The sequence below is a fragment of the Falco biarmicus genome, chromosome 7, assembly GCF_023638135.1.
Source record: "Falco biarmicus isolate bFalBia1 chromosome 7, bFalBia1.pri, whole genome shotgun sequence".
NCBI lineage: Eukaryota > Metazoa > Chordata > Aves > Falconiformes > Falconidae > Falco > Falco biarmicus.
Genome location: NC_079294.1, coordinates 69,053,201 through 69,077,563, shown reverse-complemented (window position 1 = coordinate 69,077,563; position 24,363 = coordinate 69,053,201). Strand labels below are relative to the sequence as shown.

The following is a 24,363-nucleotide window of genomic DNA, read 5'->3' as shown; positions in this document are numbered from 1 at the left end:
CCCCATTGGCTCCGGCCTCGCGTTGCGGCGCCGCGGTTGGCGGGGACGGACGTCAGTCAGGCCGGAGCCCCCGGGAGCGCCCGCCTCCGCAGTTATCAGGTTAGTGTTCGCCGCGGTGCTGGGGCTCGGGATTCCGAGCGGAGCTGGTTGAGCCCTCAAAGTCCCTCACCGCGCTGGCTTTGGGGGGGTCTCCATCGGTGTCACTGCACGAGCGGAGCCGGCGACAGCGAGCGACTCCCACCAGCCACGGACATGGACATGAATAGAAGGATCCACTTAGAGCTGCGGAACAGGACGCCCTCAGATGTAAGCAATGCAAAATAATAATCATAATAATAATAAAAATCCATCCCACATTATTTTTTTGGGGGGGGGGGGCGGGGGGGTGCATCCCAGCCCCGCGGGGGGAGCGGCGGCGGCGGTGGGGCCGCTGCTGCCCTTGAGGTGCCTACCTGTGTGTGTGTGTGGCCGTGCACCCCAATTTGGGGGTGCCCGAAGGCGCACGCGTTATGGTCTAGGGGGAAACTAGAGGCTGCTCCTGAGTCTGCCGGTGTGCGATGCCTTCGAGGGGGCTCGCCGTGCATTAAATAAAAATAAGTTGGTGCTCCTCTCTCAGCGTGTTTAGTTCGCAAATATTTGTACTGGGTGCTGGGCAGGGAGAGGCAGACAGGGACTGCGAGTGAGTTGCAAATGGTTTAGTTTAAAGTGCGTCTTCATTTCTTTGCAGTGATCAGGCAAGAGAGACTGGGGAGCCATATTTGTAACTTTGTAGTCCTCATGAACGCGCCCTTTCTCTCTCTCTCCCTCTCTCCAGATGCTGAGAAGATAAAAGAAAAGAATTTTAAACCAATGCTTAGCGTTTTTGGCGATCGGGTATCGCCGCCGGTAGCGCGAGCGTTGAATAAAAAAAATATTGCAAGAAATAAACGCACTCTCCACCCCCTCCATCCCCACACACGCACAAAAAGGCTGGATGTGTGCGTGTGCGTGTTTTTCTCTCCCCCCCCCTCCCCTTTCCTTCCCCCGGGGCCGGACTTCAGGTTGTTGTTCCGCGTCTCGCGGAATAAACGAGAGAGAGAAAAAAAACTTTGTCAGGACGAGGGTGGAAAAAAAAAAAAGGGGGGGGGGGGGGAGAGAGAGGAAAAAAAAAAAAAAAGACCACCCCAACAGAGTCGGCAGCGGGGGGGTGCCCGGAGGCAGGCGGGGCCCTGAGCCCGCTCCGGCGGGGCGCGAACCCGGGGCTCGGGGAGGCTGAGGGCAGCGGCGGGGAAGCCCCCTCCCCTCCCCGCCCCGCCGGCCCCCGCCAGGCCCTTGCATAATGGCCGGGAGGGCGAGGTGCGCCCCGGCCCCGCGGAAGACGAACGGGAAGGGGAAGAAGGGGCGAACGTACCTCTCTGGGGGGAGGGCGGAGGCAAGGCGGCGGGACGCGGCCCCGCGGCTTTTCGGTGGCCAAGCGCGGTGTCCGAGGGACAAAGGCGGGCAGGTCGATGGAACCTGCTCTTTAAAGTTTAAAAACTCCTGGGCGAGGAGGAGGAGGAGGACGGGGGGGTGCGGGGGGAGGAGAGCTCCCGCCACCGCCGCGGCACACGCCGCCGGCCCCGGCGGGCGGTGAGGCGCGGCCCGGCCCGGCGCAGAGAGGCCCGCGGGGGGCTCATTGTTCGGGCGCGGGGGGCACAATGAGGCGAGCGGGGCCGGCCGGCTCGGCCCCCCCCCGCCCCGCCGGGCCGCTCCCGGCCCCGCGCTGGCAACGCCACACCGCAAGTAGGACGCGGCGCCATGTTTTTTTCCTCTCTCCCCCCCCCCCTCCCCCTTCCTCCTCTTCCTCCTCCTCCTCCTCCTCAGCTGCGGCGGAGGGAACGGCTGGCGGCCCTGCCCGCCCCACCGGGCCGTGAGGGGAGCCCCGCCGGCCCGGCCCGCCCGCCGCCGGCTCCCGCTGTGGCGGGCCGGGGGTAGCGGCGGTGTGGGGAAGTGCGCCATGAGGCGTTGGCGGAGGGGGGGCCTTCCCGCCGGCACTGCGGCTGCGGCGGCGGGGCCGGGCGGCGGCGGCGGAGGGGCGCCCGGGCGCCCTCTCCGACATGACTGCCAGCCGCCGGGGCTGCCATTTTGTCGCCGAGCGCGGGGCGGGAGGAGGCTTGTGGCGACGGCAGCGGGACGAGCCAGGAGGGTAAAAAGGCGCCGTCGTCCTTCTGCCCCCCCCCCCCCCCCTTTTATTATTACTTTTAGTCATTATTTTTTTATTTAACCCTACGGGTGCCGCTGTGGGGCAGGGGAGGCCGCCCCCCCCGCCCCCGGCCCACCCCAGGGAGCGGGCCCCGCCGCCGCGCCCGCCCGGGGCAGCGGGGCCGGGCCGGGGTCCCCGCGGCGGCGGGAGGAGCTGGCCGCCCCCGGGCAGCACGCCTTCCTGGGCAGGGCCCGGCGGGAAGGTAGGTCTCTGCTTTTGGGGCTCCTTTTATTTTTAAGTAATTTTTTTTGTGTGTGTGTGTGTCCCCTTAGTTTTGCTCGATTTGCCCCTCGCTCTGCTGCTGGAGGTTCACTCACCATTTTAAACACAGACCTACGGTTTAAAGACCTGATCCAGCATGTATTAGATATAAACTGGTGGTGTGGGGTTTTTTTTCCTTCCATGCTTGGGTTTTGTTCCGGTTTTGCTCTGTTCTAGCTTATGCCGGAGAAAGTTGAGAGAGATGTGATGGGGTGGGGGTTCACTGTTCCTCAGCAACTCGAAATCTGCAGCAGTTCAAAGTAAAACAAAGCTGCTTTAACCTGTCGCTTTTTCTTTTTACCTGCTAGCCTTTGACTCTGTCAGTGAGTTAAGTGCATCAGTCCTCCCAAGGTAGCGAAGGCAATCGCCTCCGTTACAAAGCCAGATCTTCCTGGCTTCCGATGAAGCGGGATAGAGATGCCATTTGGGAATGCTGCTCTGCTTAGAGTCCGCTTTGTAAAGACGTTGATGACAGATGTGCACATGTGCGTTTGTGTCGTGGAGAATTAAGCGTGTGGTTTGAAGTCTGTTTCTCTGAAATGCCTGGTTAAAATAAAATTTAGCTGAATCCAGGTAGCGCTTCAGATAAAACACTTGGAACTGACGTTTAGAAGCAGTTCTCATGCCAGTGTCATTTATTTACAGGTTTTAGTAAGTCTTTGGCCACAAAGGGGATGGTTCCGTGAGTTGTTTCCATTAGTCCCTGCTTTGATAGGTAGGCAGTGTTTGTCCTCCGGGGGGGGGGGGGGGGGGGGGGGGGGGATTGTTATTTTCAAACTTCTAAGTGTCATGTAAATAAATCTTGGTGAAAATAACTGTGAATAACTTGTTTGGGAGCTTCTGCCAGTATGTACTTAAGTTTTGTGGTACATCTTACATTTACTATATCCTGTTGCCAGAGCCTACAGGATCAAAACTTTGTAAATCAGAGTTAGATAGTAGGATGTTGATAAGGTGTTGTGGTTCTTTCTGAGCCTATATTAATATTTTATATTTTGATCTGCTTAATACAGTCCTTCAGTAGAAGGCCATGTGCTACTGTGCAGCTGAGCTAGCTACTTTGAGCTGTTAAGTCATATAATCCTGTAAGGTAACATGTTGACTAATAATGCATAATGCAAATGTCCTGAAGTGGATTGTATAGGAGCCATCTCTTCCTTTCCTTCCTCAGCCTCTCTTATTTTGTTGGTTTGGTTTTTGGTTTGGTTTGGGTTTTAATTCAGTCATTTTTATATGAATCCAGTGTTGGTGAGAGGTCTGGGGTTTTGGTGCTTGAAATCTGTTTTATCTGTGGGTTGTACAGCCAGAGTTGAGCTTGCATATCTACTTTCTGCCCAGATATTTCAACTTTTATCCCATTGCATTTAATGGTCACTCATAGTAATGCACTGGCTGTAGCCTGTGTCACTTTGCTTATCTTACCGACATGGTTTTCTACTATAATTAACTGCCTGCTAGAAATGGGCCAGGTGCAATTATTTCACATGGGTTTCCTCCAGAACCATCAGCTGGTAGTGGTGTAACTGCTGACCTCGCAGAGGGCTGCTCACCTGGGCACATTTATGGGCATTCTTGTTCATTCCCATCGTAAACTCTATTAGTAAAATGCAAAGACTGTGAAACAGGTTCAGTACTAAGGCTGTGAGCCAAGTGACACGGAGGTAGGTTTTTGAAATCATGCACAAGACTCATCTCTGCTTTACAGCTGCCACTCCGGTTCATTTAGTCTGAGGATTTAGTCCTTTATCAGCTCAAAATTATGACAGTGATAAAATACTGACTGTAACATTGAATATTTCTCACCGTTCTTCTGGCTTTCTTTGTGTTGTAAAACTTATTTGACAGTCTGATTTCTCTTTGGTTTTCTGTGGATTTTTAACACTGAAGGGAAATGTGGTATAAGCATGTATACAGTCTTCTTTCGAATGAAGAATATTAAAAAAAAAAAAAGGCGCTTTTCATCCAGCTAGTTCCTTGTTGTGATACTTGCAAGAAGAGTAAAGAGTTTAAAGTGACGCAGGTCATTTCAAAGACCTGTGTTTAAAAAAGTATTTTGGTCTTGCATGTGGGTGCAGATACATACTTTTTTACTTTCCCCAGTCTGAACAACCTCAAAATGGGAAGGGGATGTGCTCCTAGGTTTGAAACACAGTGGAATAGGATTGTGTCTGGGGCAGCATGAGGCCAGCACATACGAACTCTGTGCGGCGTGTGCAGGGTATTGTGGAATTTTGCAGACTTGTATCGCTTAACCACTTACGTAGCTGACAGCAGGGTGTAAGTGTACGAAGAAACAGCTGTCTTTTTTGCAAACTTCTCAGGTTTGTGTAACAGCTAGTTTTCATGGCTCTGAATTTCCAGATGCAAAACCTGGTAAATGAGTGTTCTGTGGGATGGATGGCTGCTCATCTTGGAGGAACTGCAGCCCTAAAAAATCAGGCTGGAGAATGGGTGTGATGTGTGAGCTGTCCTCACTCAAATTTAGACTTGTTTCGAAGCTGACTACTGGGCTGACCAGGAAAGTGTTTGGCAAATTCTCTTCTCTTAACCTGGACCAAGTTTTAAGCATATGAAAGGAGCTACACATGTAAAACTGAAAAACACTGGTATACAGATCTAAAACGTTGCCTAACTTTCCTGTTTCTCAGTGATGCTGCTAGAAAGTAACAATGGTAGATTTTTATTTTTTTTTAACCTGCGACTCTTCAGGAATTCCCTTTTGACAAGCAATATGTAAAGTGCAGTCACACTTACAAAACTTTCTGTATGATTCAGGTTGTGTGTCCAAGTACAAGCTTGATAAAACACATTAAGAGAAATAGCTGGGGTTTAGTTGATGTAATTGTGTTGTAGTCCGTCAAGAAACACATCTGAAGAAACAAAGGATCTTGTCCTGCCCACTAAATGAAACAAGTTGTTGAAACAATGAAAAAATAAAATGCTTCTTAGTACAAACCTCCTAGGGTTAAGCCTAGCTGTTATAATCCATCCTTGCCACAGGATTTGTGTGCTATGTATCAATAAATAGAACATACCTTTCTGCTGTAAACGTATGGCAAAAACTCCTGACTGTTTCAAGGTACCACTAATCTCTTGCAGAGATTTAGGACTTTTAAAACATTTTGTCTTTTGCTGTATTTAAAATACCACTTTATCTATGAGAGTGATGCATCTTTAAATGTACCATTGAATGGTGGCACAAATATCAGTGGTTGTTTTCTTCAATATTTACATCCCGTAAGGTTAATGTTTACTTGATTCTTCCATTTCATTCATTCTGTGGATTACTCCCCCCATCCTCCTGCCACAAAGGTATATGTCTTGGTAAGTTGGAGAAGCTTGAAAATTAAGTACCAGACCCACGAAACATGTGGGTGCTATGTTTTGGATGCGTTTAGAGTGAATTAACAGTAAGGGAAGGTTACAGGAGTAGTTCTGGTTTGCCCACCAGGATCCTGGCACCTCTGGGATCCCAGCGCTGTGGCAGGGAAGGAGCAGGACTTGCCCCTGGTGCTGTGAAGGGAGGAAAGGAGGAAGGGAGGTCCTCTCCTTGCCACCCGCTGAGACAGGCTTGCCATTTGTGGAGCGCGTGATGGCTTTCAGCAGTCTTGATTGACAAACAGTTCAGCTCGATGAACCAAACCCTCTGTGTCTGCAGCGAGGTACAAGTCTCGGGTGGGAATAGAGAGCAGTGATGTTTTTGTTGTGCTTTGGAGTGATGGACACTTCTCAGCTATTTATGTGACACTACTGGACTTGTTCTGCATATGATTTTTTCCTGTATCCTCTCCTGCTCTGCTATCCTTCAGACAAAACAGCTAGTAAATACACAGCCTGTAAAATTTACTAGGTTGCTAAAATCAGTCCCAAAGCCCTTGCATATGTAAGCATGACCTTTGAAATACTTCCAAAAAGAAAAAAAAAAAAAAAGCCTGAGTGGTTTGCCTTTACGCCACTGTGTAAAAGTTGTGCTCTCTATTGGAGCACTCATTTGTCCATTGACTTGGTCTATTGAACAGTTTCCCTTCAAAGCCATAAAAAAAGCTAGGAAAAGCTTATCTTTTGCAAGTAAGATTTGCCAGTGCATTCTATAGCAGCTGACATCTTCAGAGACTGCTTTCCATATTAAATATGCAGCTCTTAAAATTAGTCTTCATTTAAATGCAGTGTTTCTTTTTTATGTATGTCTCTACATCAGTCCTTTGTTGCTGAGGGCAATTCAGAGTACGTGCAACTGAACAAACTAAGCGGTTCAGCTAAATGCTTAAACTTTCTAACTGCAAAATTTTTAAATTAAAGGTGCAATGCAATCTCCTGTTTTGCTTCTGTTTTATTTAATAATAGCTGGCAGTGAATGAAAAGCACTTTGAATGTGGTATGAGGCACTCTGTTTCTCAAACAGAGAGAAAGCAAGACGTGGAGCTGAAGTGACCCATGCAGTGTCACCCACCCCAGCCAGGACAAGAGCCAAGTGCTCTGCAGTGGACGATACCCTCTGTGGAAAAGAGGGAAGCAAGCAATGTTAATGTGAATATTAGAAAAGCATTTAATGCAAAGATCAAGCAATTTAATTGTGTATTTGAAACAGCCTGTCTAAAGAAATATTTGGAGTTTTTACGGAGTTACCATGCTAACAGGGGAAACAAACCCAAAAACCGGCTCTATGCTTTTGAATGAAACAGCTTTCCATGTCACTAGAGTGTGTTCTTGATTTATTAATTAGTGTGTTGCTTGTGCATATGGCTATACTGACCCTTGTAAATGTGTGGTAGTATATTTATGTGACTCATGGGGTTTCTTTGTTGGGGGGGTTGTTTTTTTGAGAAAGGCAATGGCAGATTATTATTTCTGGAAGTTTTTTAGTACTGGAGGTGCCTCATAATTAGATAGCAGTGTAAGAAGTAGTCGGAATTGCCAAGTCTCTTCTGCCACTTATGTGTTTCACTTGGACCTTTAGTTACTCAGAGAACAGAGCAAAGGAACATGAAATTAGTTGGAGCCATATGTATTGCTCTCAGGGTTTATAGCTATGCTATGTAAAATATTGAGGGTAAAAAAAGTAAATGTATTGATACTGAGCCAGATTTTTTTTCTGAACTGTGCAAGCCGCCTTAAGCTGTCTCTGAACACAGAGCAGCTTTGATTTAAAAAAAACCAACACACATAACAACAACCAAACAAATAAAACAACAAAAATTTCCCGTCTCTCCTCCCCTGCTCCCTTTCCCTTTGCCAGGGTTGAAGTGATAAAGGGCCCACTCCATGCATGCAGAGTGGCCAGCAAACAGAGGGCGCGAAGTGTGCTCATCCTTGGGAGAATGAAGTGAAACAGAAGCCCAGCTTGAGGGGAGTTTGAAAGGTGTCTTTAAACTCCTATTTTACTGCATCACGTTAAACTTGGGTACAGCAATGTAACAAGCTGCTTGAGTCTGGACTGTGACAGATGTGCACAGAGGTGCCCATGTTGTCACTGGATTGCTTTTGGTCCCTATACAAATGTTTTCATGCAGTTCCTTGGTTGTACCCTCGAGTGGAGTAAGTCTGAGTTTCTTTATCATGTGACTGTTGGATCAACTACATTAAATACAAAGCGCTTGCTAGGGTATAGTTTACAAACACAGAGTAAACCTGTATGAGAACCATGTCATTATAGTTCAAAGACGGTGGTATTAGGATCTGTGCACACACACGTGTATTGGTGCTGGTAGTGAAAAATACAAGAGGCACCAAAACTATATCGACATGGGGCTGGAAGTTCAGTTTTGGGCTTCTGAAACCTTCCGCTGATGCCTTTAAAAGCGTTGGTGGGAGTTTCTGAGAAAGAGATGCAGAAGAATGAAAGTTTGGTGGGGTTGCATCATTTTGAAAACCCCTAGTTGAATTTTGAGGTCAGGCAGTAGTTTCATGTGACCGTGTTGCAAGAATTTAGAGTTCCAGCTCGGTTGAGTGAGTATAAAATAGGCAAAACAGCTAGCAATGGAGCGGGTTGCCGTTGAACCAGGTTGCACTGAAAGCTGTTTTTTTTTTTTTCAGCAGTTGTGGGTTGCAGTGGAAGGGGCCAGTTGCAGAGTGCTGGTGGAAGGGCCACCTGTGTTGGGGTGTGGGGAAATCCTGTAACCTTCAGCCTGAACTGCTTTGAAGTCCTGACAGACACCTGCCGTTCAGCTGTGGTGAGGCTCTGTGCTTGTACCTGCTGTCTGTAATGCTGGTAATGGAGCACTGCTCAAAATTACAAGGTATATGCGTTAATCCCAGCCAGTCCCTTCTCAGCCGTCGGTCACTGCCTCTGCTAATACAGCTCTCAAGTAGTCTGGGTGCTAGATACCTTGCCCATATCTCAAGGGAAATGATTTGTGTTATGTGGCCATTTTTTGTATAGCGCTTCTCCCTGCCCCGGGATTTGCAGATTCTTTGCCCAATGTGGTAATGGCCAGAGCCTGTGCAAGGTAAATGGCTGTTGGCTGACTAGTTAAGACAAGTACTGCAAATGAGTTAGATCTATTTATTTCATCTCAGATACTTACAATAAAGCCTCGAAGGGATATATCAAAATCCAGAATCACATGTTTGTTTGGTAAGGAAAAAAACTTTCCTGCCGTCACCTGCAGTTGGTGCCTTTATTCTGCTTTGCTTTTTACTGTATCTTGGGGGGAGGAAGAAGATATCAATGCTCTTGAAATTTTCCCTTCCCTGTTAAATTTAATTCTGTTTGTGGCTAGATCCTCATCCCTGAACATCTCTACTGGGCAGTGCTGAGCTGCCCAGAAGGAGCAGCAGAGGATTGCTCTGCTGAAGGGGAATCCCCCATGGCACCAAGCCAGCGTAGTCAATGCCACAGCACCTGCCTTCCTCCCCTCCCCTGCCTGTGGGCAGCATGCCAGAGGTACGAGGGGGTACAGCCTGAATGGACAGTGCTCTGGCAAGCCTGGAAAGGCTGAAGAGCTCTTGAGGTCCGTCTTAATTGATCTACAGCAGCCCAGCAGCTGCTCTAATTGGGGCTAGAGATAATTCTGCACTCCTCTTTCCATCGCTGTTTTCCACCAGGAGCTGAACTTCGCATAGCCTGGCTTTGCTCTGTGTTTATAGCACAGGGGGCTGTAACACAGCTGAAGATGTGTCTTGGATGCAAGGTCGCAAATGGCATGTGGTGCTATCCTTTTTTTAAAAAAAAAAATAAAATGGAGTTCTTCAAGTTGTTTACATTTTGGTGATCATCCTAGAGTAGAAAATTGCATCATGTCTTTGAGCCTTTGGAGCAGCTTTGTTAGCCCAAGGTATTAAGTAGGCTGTTCGTTCAAGCATCTTTTGGCCTAGGCACATTCCAGATAGTATCTGAAATGGAAGTTCATGCAACATTTATATCCTCCAGTAGTAACTTTGGAGGAAGCTTGTAATGTGAGCATGGAGAACATCATATCCTCACCATCACGGTGGAGCTAAGCATGAATGATGGGCTCCCTCAAGACTTGGGCATTATCTTGAGCCTTGTCAAAGCCATGTCTTCCCCAACAAATGAGAACATGGTGACTGTGGAGGAGGGCTGGCTTCTCTTAAACTTTGCACAAGTCGAGTGGAATAGAAATGTATCGTGACCCATTTCTGCTCAAGGATCCCCAAATCTGCATGCCTATGGATCTAGAATCAGTACAAGAACTAGGAGGACACAGGTCTTGACAGTCTGGTTACAGTAGACAGCAACAGTTGTTCTTTCCTGTGGAGTGATGCAGGGCTTTGTATGGACTTTCGAGACCAAAAATCTCCCAAAGACAGAAACCCAAGTGTCTTCAAGAATTGTTTGTGCGTCTGGGAGAGAATAAAACTGTCTCTGCTTTAAGAAGTAATTTCGACTTCACTTCCGCATACTACAACAGGCTTCCCTTGCTCTCCCTTCCCTTCTTCCCCTTTCCCACAGCTCTGCTCTCCTCCAAATGAGGTTTCCATTGAGTTAAGATGCATGTCTCTCCATGCTCCCCCAGATCATTTGGTTGGGAGCAGTGCAAGACAGAGTTAACACCCTCATTTTTACCTGCTTTTTTCAATAAAAATGCCACATCCTAGGATATTCCGGTCCTAGGGTACCATACACAATGTACACTTCAAAAGCATCTGGTTCTTTGTGCTGAAAATGAGATGTTGCAGCCTTTGCTGTTCCTGCTTGTAAAGACAGAAGAATGGTATTTATACATGTAAATTTGCCTTTTGTCTTTTTAAATTGTATTCGCAACTGTGTCCTTTTGTCACCTTGTTAAGCTTTCAATTACAGACTGGGATTTGGGCACCTAGTCCCAGTTAATGGATCTCCCTGCCCATGGGTTGTAGGCTTTCTGAAGTAGAGACTTTGGCCTTTTTATCTGTTACAATGGAAATGTAGATGAAGGTTAAGGTGGTAACATGTGTGGCTTAATAGTTGCTTGTGTGTAATACATTCTGTTGGCTGTGTATGTGTTGGTAACTCAAGAGCAGGGTCCGTTCCAGTGAGGCAGCCTGCACTGGGAAAGGGAGGCAGGAGGAGGTCTGCTAGGTACTGTGCACAGCAGGCAGGTCCCAGATGTCACTTTTGAGGACTCCCAGGAAATCTGGTGGCTGCTGGCACATGGCTGCCAGTACTTACCCTAGGAATAGGTTAGAGTCTCACAGTAGACCCCATGGCTATATTAAGGGTGTTGTATATGCAGTTGGGAACACAGCTTAATGTAGTAACCATACTAGGAAACAGATAAGAGTCCCCGGTTATCAAGCAGGCAGTAATGTAGTGTGATGTCATGAATCATGTAGAGATGCAGGGGATGCTGTAATCCACGGTTAACTGTGTAGCATGCGTTAACAGAGATGTGATGTCATGTGCTGAAAGCGTCTGGGACTATCAGAAATAGAAACTGAGATGGCCACAGGAGAACAGGTCCGAGGGGCATGGCCTGAAGAGTTTCTTGGAGAAGCAGCAATCTCTACTTGCTTATGTGTGACTGCTGAAACGTGAGGACTGATAGCAGCAAACCATGGAGCAACGCTCAAGCAGAAGTACACAGACAACCAGGAAGCACCTGCTTGAGCAGATGGCACCTGCTGAACGGGGGAGAGGGGCAGCAGAGCCTTGAGCCACCCCAGGAATGCAGAGGACAAGGCAGAACAGCAGGCTGGGCAAGAAACGCTTGGCAGTTGGAGCCGTATGATGTGTAATATCCCTACCCAAGCACCTGGCGGTGCCTTATCGTAAATGCTATCGGAGACGTGGGTATGTACTATAGGAACCAGCCTAGCCACCTGTGTGTTAGGTTTTCTGCTAGACGTTTACCTGCGGGTGCCACCTTAGCTGTTCAGGTGAGTATTGCGGGGTCATTTGTGGTGGTTGGTTATCTGTGCTATGTTGTTCGTCCACTGTTTCTCGCTATGTAGCAGGTTTTTGAGAAGGTAAGTATGGGTCATGCGGTTTGTCTTGTACTTTTATTAGTACTTACTCCAGTTAGTGCTTTGATTTGTTTATGCATTGTGGCATAGACAGCGATAAAGTTAACAATATACAACTTCTGCAAGTTGTGTCTTCTTGTCTTTGATGCAGTGAAACACAAATCAGCTGAGGGCGCTTTCTCCCTTAGCCTCTCTGCAAATGTGTTCGGATTGTCCCCCCTAATTCTCACTGCTCACCTGTGTGTCTGTAGTATTACAGAGACTGCAGCGTGATACAACTAGATTGGTTCAGACCAGCTTGAGGCCTGCTCATCTCGTTCAGGTGTGTAACAAGACTCAGAAAAGGGTGCTTGCCCGGGCTACCTGCATCAGGCAAAGGTTTATTCTGTGTTTTAGTGACAGAAGATGAGGGAAGAAATGTAAAAACCGTAGTCTTGCTGTGTGTTTTCAGGGAAGTTCAGTAGATGTTTGGAGAGTGATTCAGGAGCTCAAATTTTCCTTAAGATTACAAAGACTTCTGAAAAACAAACAGGGAATAGGTTTTTTGCCCTTCTGTCATACGTCTGTGGTAGTGAGCTGTTTTAGATGGAATGTAGCTTTACTAAGGTCACCTTTCCGCTTCTCCCTCTCTGTATACTGACACAGTTATGTGCTTACTAACTGTCAGGGTTGTAGTATGCCTGGATGAGGCCCAACATCTCACAAGGGGACTAAGATTTGAGAAGAGACCTCTGTGCAGCAGCCGGCTAGCTGGAAAAGTGCCCCATTAACAACCCAGAGGGGCCTTGGGGAGCAATGCCCTCGCCCAGGGGGGATGGCGTTGCCTCTCTGGTTAACTGCAAAATAGCAGCTTCTTAAGGAGGAGATGGCAAGTCAGAGTGGAAGGGGAGGAGAGTGGGATGCGGGGTGGACAAGACTGCAGGCTGAGGCTATGGGCAAATAGCTGCAGGTGATTTTAATACTTACCAAAACTGACTAAGCTGGTGGTAGTTTCTGCTGGTTGTACTGTATGCAGGAGAACTGGGTACAACAGCAGCAGTGAGCGTGCACGTGGCAGTGAAATTGGGAGAAGCCCTACAAGCCCAGTTCATCCTTGTTTTGCACGTGTGTATTTTCTATGGGATTCTAAAACCTCTAAGAGCATAAAGCCATCTTAATTTTGATTTGAATTTTATTTTGTGCAGTCACATTCTTTCAGAAGCAATCCAGTGCATTAATATACCTCTGACCACATAAGCACCAAAATTATGTTACTGCGGTTGCGCTTGTGGGGCATTAGGAGTCTGTGCTCTGCTGTTTCTTATATGAGCTCCTCAGTTCGACCAAGCTTTCTACCACTTGCAAACCTGGTTGGTTTTATTCCATGAGAGCTTCCCCATGGACTTGTTTTGACTGCACCTTTGCCCAGTATCTCTGTACTGGGCACAGCAAAGAAGAGTTCTGTATCAAAGTTTTCTGCAAAGCGGAGAGGAATCGGCAGTCTTGCCCTAAAAAGAGCAAACTAAAAGTAGAAGCCAGTTGGCTCTTCTGCTGCCGTATTAAAGTATTTTTCTTCTGCATCCAGTGATATTTCTAGCTCCCGTCAAATCTCTTCTCTACCCCTGAGGAAGCTTTGTCCAGTTCTCTGTTTGCTGCTTCTCCACCCTGCCCATGGGGAGGATGAAGGGATGGATGTCCCAACTCCTGGGGCAAAGGCAGATGCCGTTTCTTTCTCAGTGTGAGGTTTAGGTGCTGCTTCACTCTGTGCCTTTGGTCTGTCTGCTGCATAGCTTGGAGCCAGAGCTGACTCCCAAGTGCTGGCTGCTGCGGCTGTGAGCATTTTCCCTCCCTGAAAACTCCCTCCCGCCTTGCTTCATCTTCCTTCGTGTGCTCTTGCAAACTTCCTTTGCAAAGAGAATAAGGCAAAAAAAAAAAAAAAAGCCAAGAACAAACCAACCCATGCTCTGCAAAGCGCTAGCTCCCCAGCATGGGGAGATCAGCCCCTTTCTGCAGAGAACCTCCTCTCGGCATCGTGGTGCAGCCATGCTCCTCTGCCCTCCTCGCCCTGAGACGTGTCCCTAGGTGGATGCTCAGATGAACCACCTCGCTGGCCAAGGGAGATAACGGGGAGGCAGGGGCCTCGTGTGCTGCTGGGGAAGGACACAGATAATGGGGAGATGTAGCTGCTATACATTCCGGGCTTAGGGTGGAGCTTTTTTTATTTTACTTCGTTCGTCTCCCCCCCTCCCCCTCCTTTTTTTTAGGGGTGGGGCGGGAACTCGTCTCTGTGTGTGTCTGTGTGTGTGTGAAGCAGATGACTGAGAAAAGTGTGTGTTTGTCCCCATATTGATCTCACTGGAGGTTCCTGATACTCAAGATACTGGTACAGTAAGAAGATAAGCATGTTTGCCTTTAAAATGGCTTTCTTGCTGTCTAAATTTCAAAGCAAAGAGGATTTTTCTGTAGTTAGTTTTTCGGGTTTTGCTTCCTTCTGCCCACCCCCCAGTGGAATAGATATATGTGGGATCAGGAGCATTTCACTCTGGTTTCTTCTGACTAGCCTCAAATTCTTCTGGAAGACTTTTGTGTAGTCATTCCCTATCATAATTCTTCTAGGAAAATTGTAGAGTCTTGGAAAATGTATTTCCTGTCTAACGCTGATCCTCCTACTCTCAATGAATCACTTGTACTCTCGTGTTGCTTTGGGCTGACTTCCCTATTGACTTCAGTGCCTGGGATTTAATTAGAAATCTAGGGATGTTATTTGGAGCTATAAAGCTACATAGGATTCTTCTCTGTGCAGCAGGATTACAGTAATAAAAAAAATTAAGAAAATTAAATATTTGCATATTAACTGTCCTTGGTGTGAACTGAAGAGTTGCTTCGTGTTTCTGCATACACCATTCTTGCAGACTTCTTTTGATCCCATCCTCAGCGTAAAGCAGCACGCCTTCCCTTTCCAAACCCCTGAAGAAACCTCATGCACAGGACAGGGTCTGCAGAAGGATGGGTTTTCCTGGGTGTTTTTTAGGGGATAAATAACCCCCAGAAATTCTCTTGTTGGTGTGAAAATGTATGGATGTTCCCGGAATGGGTGGGCCCTTGCTGTGGGGTCACAGTCCTCAGTGGCAAAGCTTCCCCAGAGCATAGGAAAACTCGCGTTGGCTACTAAGGCACATGAATCCTCTAAGGCTGAGTTGGTTTTAGGGTGAAAAGGAGCAGTTTTATTCAGGGTGGGGCATATTTAAGGGCTCTTTTGTGTTGATGTGGTTGGTTTGTGTCCGTTGAAGATAGCACCAGCAAAAAGAGCCGTGCTCTGTTTAAAACCATCCACAAAACCCTGCAGGCTGTAACTTGCTGTACCCACCCGTGGGACTGCCCTGCTTTGGCTGTCAGGCAAGCCCTGTGCTGCTCAGGCCCATGGGGACATTATCTTTGCCTCTCTCCCTTCCAGCCTCCCTGCTGCAGCAGGACAAGGGAGATAAGGGGCACACTGCTGCAGCAGCAGCTGTGCTTGCTGAACCTCCCCTGCCAGCATCATCTGACACATCCCTTCTAATTCCCCAAGAATCCATGGATATCTTCCCCTAAAGTACTGTCATCAAGCTGCCCTAATGAGGAGGGATGAGGGTGGGCTCCAGCAAGACCCACTTCAGGATCACCAGTACCCTACTTTAGGTTTCAGGAGCATCTGAGCAGTGATCTCTCCATGCTTGAAAAGCTCAAATAATTTTTTGCATGCAGAAAGAACCTATTTTAACAGCTGATGGTACATTGTAATAGCACATGGGTTGTACGGAGTGTCAGAGTTGTAGGTTAGTTTAAAAATAGGTTGGTTTCCTATTTTTTAGAACACTTACTCGTTGCGTTTAAAAAAGATGATGCTATTTCTAAGAACCAAATTGGTTAAGCCACTATTAATGTTTACACTGCTTATAGAACAACACAAAGGTAGCAGTTCAAGCAAAGCCAAATAATTTGTATTTCTGGGACACTGCTAACCGTAGCAGCAAAAGTAGGGATCAGATACTGAAAATAACCTATTGCATACTTGCCAGTTTACTGGAATACCTTTCATTTTTGCCTGATCTGTGTCATCCTTTGCTTGTGAGTGAAATCTTTATCCTCCATGCAGAACGTCTTACATTTTTGCATTGTTCTCTTTCCAGGTTAAAGAACTCGTTCTTGACAACTGTAGGTCATATGACGGCAAAATCGAAGGCCTTACAGATGAGTTTGAAGAGCTGGAATTCTTGAGTACAATCAACGTAGGCTTAGCCTCAGTTGCAAACTTACCAAAGTTAAACAAACTTAAGAAGGTAAATAAAATGTCCTGTGTCATATCCCTCCCTCTTTGCTGTATGCCACATGTGTAAAATAGTTGTTTGTATAAAAACATAATTAGCTGACCAAACTGTCTTATGATACATGTTTGCACTAAAACCTCAAGATGTTTATGTGCCTTTTAGCTCGAGCTAAGCGACAACAGAATCTCAGGAGGACTGGAAGTGTTGGCAGAAAAGTGTCCGAACCTCATGCATCTAAATCTAAGCGGCAACAAAATAAAAGATCTCGGTACAATAGAACCTCTGGTAAGTTGATGCCGTACAGGGTGAAATCAACCCCTGTTTTGTGATGAGTGGAGGCATTATGGGCTTGGAAAGTCCGAAGGAACTTGCAGCGGAGTGTCTTTGCCACTTCTCAGCGGAGGGGTGCGAGGGGCCCAGCCCAGCGCCGGGCGTCGGGCAGCGCTGCCCCGGGCTGTGCCGGCAGCGTGAGCGGCTGCTTCCCTCTAGTGGCTGCTGCTCCGGGGCCGGGCTGCCCCACGGGCACTGCAGCCTTTCCACCCTGGCGTGGAATGCCAGTCTGTCCCCCAGATGCTCTTCCTGAGCTCGGTGTGGTTTCCCTGAAGCACTGGGTCTACAATCACCAGCCACCACTTCTGCCAGGGGCGTGGAGCGCGCTGGTGGTGGTAGGGGCCAGCTGCAGCACCGTGTGCTTCCATGCTGGGCTGGCTTGTGGCAGCTGTGCAGAGGTTGCTGAGCTTCCAACTGACTCCTGCTGGTTTCCGTTATCTCTCCTGCTCACGGCCATTATACTACTTATTTCAAGTGCTGAGGTCAAGTTTGTCCAGTGGTGGTTCCAAGAAGCATCCAAGTGACAGTTCTGGTAGTGCTGTTTTCTAGGTTTTGGTTTATGTGCCCTTTGCTCTTCAGAAATGAAGTTTTAGCTCATGCTTATTTCACAAATACTTCCTCTTAAGATGTCTAGAGGAGCGGTTCTCATCTTGGATCTCCTTTCCCCCAGCAGAAGGGGAAAGCAGAGCTCTTAAACGCATGTAGCAAACAGATGAGAGGGAGGATCGTAACTGCTCCCAGTTTCAGACTTACAGTTCTCTTGATGTCACCGTCACTCCGCATGCTAAACTCCAGTAGGGAGGTACTTCATAAGACTTGATACAAATCCTCAACTGCTTGTGCTTTTATTGTTAGTACTTTAAAATGCCATGGGCAATGCAGACCAACTCATCCTCCTCAAAAAAACCAAAAAAGAAACAAAACCCAAAAAAATATTAAAACTGGGAATTTAATTCCTGTTCGGTTTCTATGCCTTTTTTCATTTTTCCAAATGCTATGGTAAAATCTGTTAAATTTTTAAAAATCTCTCTTAGCAAAATACATGTGTCCAAAGAATAGTCTGTTTCTTCTTCTACTGAAAGTAGTAGTTTAAATATACCTGACTGCTGACTCCAGGTATCTTGCATTGTGCTTTTGGGATAACTGACTGGACTACCATTTATTCTTAGCTTGCCCCCTCACAGCATGTATGATTTTGCACCATTGCCTTTTTCTAGACTTCAGTCTTCTACTTGTGAGATGCTGAACTTGATTTTCCACTCTCAGATACCAAAGCAGCAATGGCCAGGCATTGCAGATTTCTGTTCCACACCAATTTAGTAGGAAGAGACCAAAATGACCCTTTTGTCATGGGTAGCTCTTGACCACATTAACCCTGGCTGCTGTTGCATTCTCTGCTTTGTAGAGAATTATTGTAACACTGAACTTCAGAGATATTTTTTTTTTTTCCTTTGCAGAAAAAGTTAGAAAACCTGAAGAGCCTAGATCTTTTCAATTGTGAGGTAACCAACTTGAATGATTATAGAGAAAACGTATTCAAGCTCCTCCCGCAACTCACATACCTCGATGGCTACGATCGGGATGACAAAGAAGCACCGGACTCTGATGCAGAGGGCTACGTGGAGGGCTTAGACGACGAGGAGGAAGATGAAGATGGTATGTGAATTATGCTACTTAGTGTACGTAAGTTAAAAGATCGATATGCTGCCTAGTACATTTTGCTTCCAGCTCTGACTTGTTGGCAAGAGAAGGGTGTTCTCAGCAGCTCCTTCCTGACTGATGTAAAGGAGAAGTACCTCAGTGTCCTCTGAAGGAACGAGGGGAAAGGAGATGGGCAGGGCCTGAAAGAGCTACTTTCTCAGTCTTATCTCTAGTGAAAGATCGGGATGACAAAGAAGCACCGGACTCTGATGCAGAGGGCTACGTGGAGGGCTTAGACGACGAGGAGGAAGATGAAGACGGTATGTGAATTTGTGGTACTTGGTGTACGTTAAGTTGAAAGATTGATGTGCTGCGTGGTATGTTTTGCTTCCAGCTCTGGCTTGCTGGCAGAAGGGTGTCCTCAGCAGCTCCTTCCTGACCGATGTAAAGCAGAAAGATCCTGGTGCCCTCTGAAGGAACGAGGGGCGAGGAGATGGGCAGGGCCCGAAGGGGCTACTTTTTCAGTCTTCTGTCTAGTGAAAGGTGGGGAGTGAAAGGGTGGCAGAAGAAAGGGGCCAAGAGGAGGAGTAAGACACTGAAAGACTTCAGGGAACAGTACATGCCAGGGGGTGAGGACAGAAGGCAGAAATGGGTAAGAAAGGATGGTGTGCACACGCTGCAGTTTTCCAGGAACGGTACGGTCAGGACAGCATGGGCAGTTGTGTAGGGCCTGATGGAGAAGGGAGAGGTGGAGAGCCAGGTTGGGCATAGAAGAAAATAGCTGGGTCGAGGAATTAAGTGAGGGAGCCATGGCATTAACAGGAGTTTGTAGCTGCTCTGTGAGATCGAGAAGAACTAGTTGAGATCAGGCAGAAGAGAGGAGAGTGTACGTATTGAAGTCTGCCTAGAGCAAGCTCTGTGAAAGGCACTAACAAAGCAGCAAGCAACTTTTTAATGTTAGGAAAACACATGGTGGGTTCCATGTGCAGTAGGTGCGGTTCTGCCTTCCCCAGCAGACTGCCCTCGGAGGCATAGTGTACCAGTTGGATGAGTATCTGGCTGAGTTTGGGGAATTTGCTAGACTCTTCAAACCCAGCTGCACAGCAAAAGCAGAATAGCTGGACTTGCACTTTTCCCTCGAGTGCTGAATGTGAGTGAGCTCTGGTGAGAGGGGCGAGTGCTGCAGCAGTGCCTGGCAGAGTGGTGCATTCAGCCAGCAGCACACAGGTTCAGCAGGGACAGGTTCTCATCAGAGCACAAGTCTGGGCCTGCATTCAAATGCATGAAAAAGCTCAAAAAAACCCATTCCTGCAGCATGGAAAACACTTTCTGGTTTGTTGCTTGGGCTAAGTTGCGTTTAATCTCTTTCCTCTCGTGAAAAAGAGATTGCAAAGCCATAAGATGGATGATGTGTGATCCTTTTGTATTGCTCTGGCAGTATATAAAGGCAAGGGGTGTCCCTTGGGGAGGGTTCCCAGTGCATGGTTGGCTTGTAAAGTTCTGCTCCATCCCTGGTGGGAGCAGATGGACACTTGCAGATGAAGAGCTGCAAGCATCCTACGGACTCAAAAATGCATATGAGTAGTGGGAACCGGAGCAGCTGAAGCTAAAGCACTCTCGAGGCTGCAGTGACTTACTGTCAAGGCCCCTGCAGCCCTAGAGCAGCTCAGAGCATGGGTGCAGCTGCCACACTACCCTGTCACTGGGTTAAAGAGGCACCGGACTGCACCTAGTAGCCCGGCCTAGCAGCTGGAGAACTGCCTTTAATACAGTACTGCCCTTAAGCAATGCTTTCAGTTTGCTCCTTGTGGCGATAGGAGGTCAGATCTCAGGTGGCCATGCTGAAAAAAAAGTAAACTTTAAATGTCTGAGTGGTTAATCTTGTTTGGCTGTACAGAAGAGGAGTATGATGATGATGCTCAGGTAGTAGAAGATGAAGAAGACGAGGAGGAAGAGGAGGAAGGAGAAGAGGAGGATGTGAGCGGAGAGGAAGAGGTAAGGATTTAGGCAGTTAATAATGGGTGTGGAGTGAACGTGCTGTAACTGGGAATAGTTCGGCAAGAAATGGACCAAATATTAGAGGCTTTTAGTACTTCAGGCATGTGCTTGCCTTTTTACTTGAGAAGCATCACAGTGGGGGGTAGCTTTGAGGCTTGCCTGTCTATGAGCCAGCTGCCATCTAGTGACCATTGACATGAAATCATTCTGTTTATTGGGCTGGTATCAAAACTACTATCAGGAATGTCTACAGACCTAATTTGTGGGTTCTTAGAAGGGCTGGGGTTACAGCCTTCCTCCAGACGAGAGTGGTATGTGAATTACTGACCCTGTGCTCTCAGGGCAAGGTTCCTCCTTGGGCATGTACCTTGTGGTTGTTCAGGATGCTGGAATTCTTAGCGTAGCCCAGCTTCTGTGTGTAGTTGTGCTGAGCCAGCTACAGTCTGGTGAGACTTTGCTGTTGGCAGAATCACTGGGATGGGGCTAAAATTTGACTGTAAGAGGTCATGTTATCTGTCCTCTGGCCAAACAGTCTTAGATCCTTAACTGCCACTCCTGAATGGTCAGCCTCTTCTCAAATGGTCAGCCTCTTCTCAAAACTGGCAGCAGCTCCGCAGGCTCTGGAGATATCTGTTTGTGTTTTAACCCTGTCTGCCCCTAGACCCATAGAATCATTTAGGTTGGAAACAGACCTTTGAAATCATCAAGTCCAACCATTAACCCAGGACTGCCTAGTCCATCACTAAACCGTGCCCCTAAGCACTGCACCTACTCCTTCTACTGACCAGTCACCATGTTTTACTAAACTGGGGTCATCACAACAGAATTTGCAGCAGCGTGTCAGCGTGAAGTACAAAACCATTTTCTTGCTGAAGGCTTGAAGCTAGAAGTGGCTGCTATGATTGCTTGTGATTTTCTGCAATGAAACTTGGGCCAGAGTCCAGTTACACTGTACCAAAAAACCGCACTTATATAAGTGCGTGGGAAGTGTCTGCCTTTTTGTTTGGTTTTTGTTTAAGATGCTTCAAGGGCTTTCTCTCTGTTATAAAATGGTGTTGGATATTGCCAAATTGTGAAAGGTGCTGCACTGAAACTGACTTTTTTTAATCCTTTTTTTTTTTTTTTTTAAATCCAGGAGGATGAAGAAGGCTACAACGATGGTGAGGTAGATGATGATGAAGATGAAGAAGAGCCCGGTATGGCAGCAATCCAGTTTTTGCTAGAGATAATAATACTTGCTTAAAAAAGTTACATTACCATTTTCTAAAAAGCAGGCTGTTTGTATGCCTGCTCTTTGATAGCAAGCCAGTAGCTAAAGTAGAAGCTTGTTGAACTTGTTCAACTTCTCAGCAGCATGAGGGAACACTCATATAATTCAAGTTGTGTTTTATTTTCTAGATGAAGAACGGGGACAGAAGAGAAAACGAGAACCTGAAGATGAAGGGGATGAAGATGACTAAACTGAATAACCTATTTTGAAAATTTCCTATTGTGATTTGACTGTTTTTACCCTGTATTTCCCCTCCCCACACCCCCAACCTTTTTTTTTTTCTTTTTCTTTTTTTTTTCTTTTTTTTTTTTTTTTTTCCTGATTGTAATGTTGCTGTGGGAACGAGAGGGAGAAGCAGACTGGGTGGGCAAGGGAATAAAATACTATTTTTACTGCCACTCCTCCTCCTATTCATTTTAAATTTTTTCTTTTTGTTCCCTCTCTTAGTCCCTGTAACTGCAATAGTAAGTATAAACCAAGTGGTAATTTGTTTCTTATTATCGGAGTGGATAGTTTGACATCTTTTTTTAAAAAAAAAAAAAAGACAAAAGAGTTTCAGATCAGTGGATGATACCCCAAATACACATACTTTGTTCTGAGACAGCTCAATAGCATTGGTTGTTGGGATTTTTCCACCACTGCCAGTCACTCAATACATCGTAAGCATTTTTTCGGGGGATGCTGCAAATTTGGGCAAGGCATCCTTCCACAGCAACAGGTGTGAGAATGGCATATTGATAAAGTGATTTCTTTGTTGCCTGTCCGTGAATGACTGCCATTTTCAGCCAATGCTTTCCCTGCTTTTGTAGGTACCTTTTATTTTGCTGTTTGTAAATAGTGACCAAATGTTTTTGTTGGTTTTTTTGGGGTGTTCCTTTGGATCTGGTTTGTGGGGTGAATTTGCAATCCCCGCCCCCCTCCCCTCCCTGCCCTGTGTGTTGTGTGTTTTCCTTTCTGTTTGTTTTTGGGATTGTTTTTTGGTTTGGTTTTTTTTTTTTTTTGGCTAGGGTATAGCCAATACACTGAAAATGGCAGGCATTTAAATATATATATAAATATATATAAAAAGTGTTCCTAATTCCTGAGTTACTAGTGAAATGAATTTGACAATTGTAATAAAAAAATGTTTCAACCCTTTTAAATAAGGTGTGTACTATTTTGGTCTGTAATATATAACACCTAGTCAATTTTAAGTGATGAGAAACTACTTCCACTTGTGCTATATACTTTGAAAATTTTTACAAACCTAAATACAGGAGGCAGTTCAGCATGTAGGGTAGGAGGTTTCTTTTCATACACTCAAGCACGAGATACTAATACAAAATTGTATTTTCTTACCTAGTGGAAGTCAGTAAAATGACTGAAAATGCCTAGTGAATGTACAGTTTTACTTTCATATCCCTCTTTAAAATAGCTTTAGAAGTGACTTGTATTTCCTAGTCAATATTTCATCTGTATAAATACATTTGCAATAGTTTTTTGTTTTTTTTTCCCAGAAGAGCCAAACTTTTGAGTTTTATGTCTGTTTGTCATTGATGAATTTCAATAAATCTTTTTATACAATTTTTTCTGTGGCTTATTTGAGTAAAATGGGCCACTGGGAAGGAACTGCATACCTTTTTAAAAAGGCATTTACTAAGCTATTCTGGTAAATTCCCTGATATTTTTAGTAGCTTGATGATATGTTTTGCTCCATAAAAACTACTTGTAGACATGGTTGGGTGACACCAAGGGAGAGGTTGTGGCTTTAATGCAAATAATGGTATGCCATTTTTCTTTCAGAATGCCGGTTTCTTCTGTATTACCAGTATGATTGTTGCGGTAAAGCGTGTCCATGTGTGCTGTGTAACCCTGTCCCTGTTTATCCAGACCTGGAGGAAAGTGTTCTTGATTTCCTTCGTCTGAGCGCAGTGCTGCGGGGCGGTGTGCAAGTGCTGGGTCAGTGTATCTAGGAGCTTTGGTCATCTGAGGCAAGGGCTGTCTGCTGTGACTTACTGCCAGTCCAGAGCTAAAGTCTCCACCTTTTCCTCTCTTGTGAATGTCTTGTGTGTTGAAGGTGAAGGCCATAGCAAGTAGCATATTCTGTGTACTTAAAATTCAGTTTCTGTGCCGTGCAAGAGCGTGAGAAGCCGTGGAGGATCGCCTATTTCTTCTCAACTGGATCTCTGGGGAAAAAAAAGGGTTTTTGTAGGTGGGAAGCTGCACTGTTTTGAAGGGTTTGTGTAGGGTGGAGTTTTTTTGTTTGTTTTGGTTTGGTTTTTTTTTTTTTAAGAGGAAATCCAACTGGGCAAACTGCTCCCTCCCCAGACGGGATCTGCTGCTGTGAAACTGAAACTATGAACTGGCAGGGCAGGGTCAGGCTCCTGCAAAGCAAATCGGGGCAGGGCCTGCGGCTGTGGAGCAGCAACCCAACCAACCTTTGCGTCGCTCTAAACCAACTTAGTTTAAGACTGCAGTTCGGCTTTATTCTGGGCAACGCAGTTTTCCAAAGACACAAATTTTACTCGAGCCGCTAGAAGGAATCTGCAGCGACTGGACCTGACTTTTCCTGCACAATGAGCCTGTGTCCCCTGAAGATGCCCAGGTGAGCATCCCCTTTCCACGCAGAGGATGCGGCAATACCCAGCTCACACGGTGATGCTGAAGTGACGTTTGCTTTAACCGTTGTCACCCATGGGCGCTAGCAAGCCCCTGCTGGCTAGCAAAGCAGTTTTACCCTGGAAGCATTCAGAAACCATTCAGCTGTTGACCTTGTGTGAGCAGTGAGTGGCCCAGGTGTCATCGAAGTGGCTCAACTCTTTATACCATTATTTGTTTCGGACCTTGCTTTGGAATTAATTAGTTTTCCCAAAGAAAACTGCAGCAGTAAGACCTTTGATACCCATGCCTTTTATTTACTGCTTTCCCTTTGAAGGAAGAGTCCTGTTTGCCGCCCAGTTCTGCCGAAGCAC

General features: G+C 46.5%; 2 protein-coding genes across 4 annotated transcripts; one reads left to right on the top strand and one right to left on the bottom strand.

The window, feature by feature from the left end:
- Positions 1 to 113: 113 nt before the first annotated feature.
- ANP32A (acidic nuclear phosphoprotein 32 family member A) lies at positions 114 to 22,975 on the top strand. 3 transcript variants are annotated; one of them, XM_056346990.1, is made up of 8 exons: positions 114 to 306; positions 16,036 to 16,185; positions 16,336 to 16,458; positions 17,961 to 18,159; positions 18,366 to 18,464; positions 20,042 to 20,139; positions 21,278 to 21,338; positions 21,541 to 22,975. In XM_056346990.1, the coding sequence occupies exons 1-8, from the start codon at positions 253 to 255 to the stop codon at positions 21,600 to 21,602; spliced, it is 846 nt and encodes a 281-aa protein (XP_056202965.1). In that variant the 5' UTR covers positions 114 to 252; the 3' UTR covers positions 21,603 to 22,975. The 3 variants fall into 3 exon arrangements, with proteins under 3 accessions (XP_056202965.1, XP_056202963.1, XP_056202964.1); XM_056346988.1 differs by lacking the exon at positions 114 to 306 and adding an exon at positions 1,926 to 2,164; XM_056346989.1 differs by lacking the exon at positions 114 to 306 and adding an exon at positions 11,310 to 11,800.
- LOC130152838 (transcription initiation factor TFIID subunit 4-like) lies at positions 340 to 1,978 on the bottom strand. The gene is made up of 2 exons (XM_056346992.1): positions 1,391 to 1,978; positions 340 to 817 (listed from the first exon to the last, which is right to left on the bottom strand). Exons 1-2 carry the CDS (start codon positions 1,975 to 1,977, stop codon positions 622 to 624), a joined length of 783 nt encoding a protein of 260 aa, XP_056202967.1. The 5' UTR covers position 1,978; the 3' UTR covers positions 340 to 621.
- Positions 22,976 to 24,363: the final 1,388 nt, after the last annotated feature.

Bases quoted from the DNA above. Each gene is read 5' to 3' on its own strand.
- LOC130152838 (XM_056346992.1), bottom strand. From the start codon at position 1,977: ATGGCGCACTTCCCCACACCGCCGCTACCCCCGGCCCGCCACAGCGGG. The intron at 818-1,390 runs GTACGTTCGCCC...TTATCTTCTCAG, and splicing joins TCCGCCCTCCCCCCAGAGAG to CATCTGGAGAGAGGGAGAGA.
- ANP32A (XM_056346988.1), top strand. From the start codon at position 1,976: ATGAGGCGTTGGCGGAGGGGGGGCCTTCCCGCCGGCACTGCGGCTGCG. The intron at 16,459-17,960 runs GTAAGTTGATGC...TTTCCTTTGCAG, and splicing joins TCGGTACAATAGAACCTCTG to AAAAAGTTAGAAAACCTGAA. The intron at 21,339-21,540 runs GTATGGCAGCAA...TTTATTTTCTAG, and splicing joins TGAAGATGAAGAAGAGCCCG to ATGAAGAACGGGGACAGAAG.